The sequence below is a fragment of the Hakea prostrata genome, unplaced genomic scaffold, assembly GCF_041222555.1.
Source record: "Hakea prostrata isolate BN-2017 unplaced genomic scaffold, UWA_Hpros_2 contig_118, whole genome shotgun sequence".
Classification (NCBI taxonomy): Eukaryota; Viridiplantae; Streptophyta; class Magnoliopsida; order Proteales; family Proteaceae; genus Hakea; species Hakea prostrata.
Window position 1 is genome coordinate 30847 of NW_028291237.1, and position 1696 is coordinate 32542.

The 1696-nt window shown below is 36.7% G+C and overlaps 1 protein-coding gene and 1 non-coding gene across 2 annotated transcripts; one reads left to right on the forward strand and one right to left on the reverse strand.

Moving 5' to 3' along the window:
- Window positions 1–765: 765 nt before the first annotated feature.
- Window positions 766–1341, forward strand: LOC148998829 (calcium-binding protein CML37-like). The gene has a single exon (XM_089141683.1). It carries the CDS (start codon window positions 818–820, stop codon window positions 1250–1252), a length of 435 nt encoding a protein of 144 aa, XP_088997809.1. The 5' UTR covers window positions 766–817; the 3' UTR covers window positions 1253–1341.
- Window positions 1342–1412: 71 nt separating this feature from the next.
- On the reverse strand, window positions 1413–1485 carry TRNAR-ACG (transfer RNA arginine (anticodon ACG)). The gene has a single exon. It is a non-coding gene; the product is annotated as a tRNA-Arg (tRNA).
- Between the last annotated feature and the right edge of the window lie 211 nt (window positions 1486–1696).

Sequence of the window (1696 nt, forward strand, 5' to 3'; positions counted from 1 at the left end):
AACCCAGTCGATTTTGTATACGACTGACCATATGGCCACATTTCGATCCCAGGTTATTAGGTCTACAGGGTACTTTTTGTGGAAGTTTCCACGTACCAATCATCATTTAAAAAAAAAAAAAAAGGGGAAAAAAAAAAAAGAAAAGAGAAAAGAGAAAAGAAAAAGAAGAAAAGAAAGAAAGATGATTAAAGAGAAAAGCAAGAAAATTTTTAAGGAAAAGCAAGAAAATTTTTGGTACAAAGAGACTTTTATATATATGAAAACTGGGAGATAAGGATATTATATATACTGTGGGCAATGATTGAACGCACGACCTCCCTAACATCCTACTAACCCTCCATGGACAAGAAATGCAAGAACCCCATTCAACTTTCATATTTCCGTCCAACTTTCTTGGAAGGAACAGTGAATTTTCTACCTAATACGTGATCACATAAGTGGTCAAACGTTCATATCAGAAAATTTTGCAGATTTTTGACCGTTTAAGAACTCTCTACAACACGCCTAGGAACTTGTCTTGCAAATCACGAAGCATCTTCTTTATTAATTTTCCAAAGGTACCCGGCAGCTTCCTTCCTCAGTCCATTAATTGCTGCAGCTGGGCCTTTTCATGATCTTCATGCCGCCCACCTGACTCTATGAAAACGCGGCTTCTTACAGCTATATATACATTTGCAATCTAACAACATACGCAAGAGAAGCTTTAATCAAGCGATCGATCGATTCAGATCATATCAGAAACATCAAAAGAGATTATTAATTAATTTAATAATCTTTTTCGTGTTTTATTCTATTATTGCAAGCTGATATAGAAAGAATGAAGAACTCCAACGAGTTTGAAGTTGTATTCCGCTACTTGGATAAAGATGGAGATGGCAAGATCTCACCAGCTGTGCTCCTTGAATGCATGACGAAAATAGACTGTGAAGCATGGCTTGAAGATGGCGATCATGAGGCGGCAATGGAATCGTTTGATTCAGATGGAGATGGGTTGTTGGATTTGGAGGATTTTATTGCATTAATGGAAGCTGATGGAGAAGAAGAAGAAGCCAAGTTGAAGGATTTAAGGGAGGCCTTTGGGATGTATGAGATGGAAGGAACTGGATATATTACAGCCAACAGTCTCAAGCGAATGCTTAGTAGACTCGGTGAGTCGAGAACAGTCCAGGAATGTGAAGCAATGATGAGTGTATTTGATCTTAATGGTGATGGTGTGATTAGTTTTGATGAGTTTATGTTAATGATGATGTAAATTTCTAATTGACTACTTATCTCGCTCGCCACGTTGAATATGATTATTTTATTTATTTTATCAATCTGATATAAAATAATAAAGTTCAATTCTTTTATTAATCAATTTCCACAATTACACATGCTTCTTGATTGAAGAAGAGAAAAAAAATTTCTCCAAACGACTCCACTGGGGATCGAACCCAGAATCTCTGGTTCCGTAGACCAGCGCCTTATCCATTGGGCCATGGAGTCATTGCTGGTAGTGAAATGTTTTGGAAAAAATAATTTTAAATTATGTCAAGCTCGTCTTTGGAGAAACCAGCGAAAACCTGGACCTAAGTGCAAAATGGTAATAAAATCAATTTTATTAAAAGAGAAAACGTTTTGTACATATGTAGGTGATAAGGATAAAATAACGCCGAACCGGGTTCGACCACGATCAGGTTGGTTCAAAAGATATAAC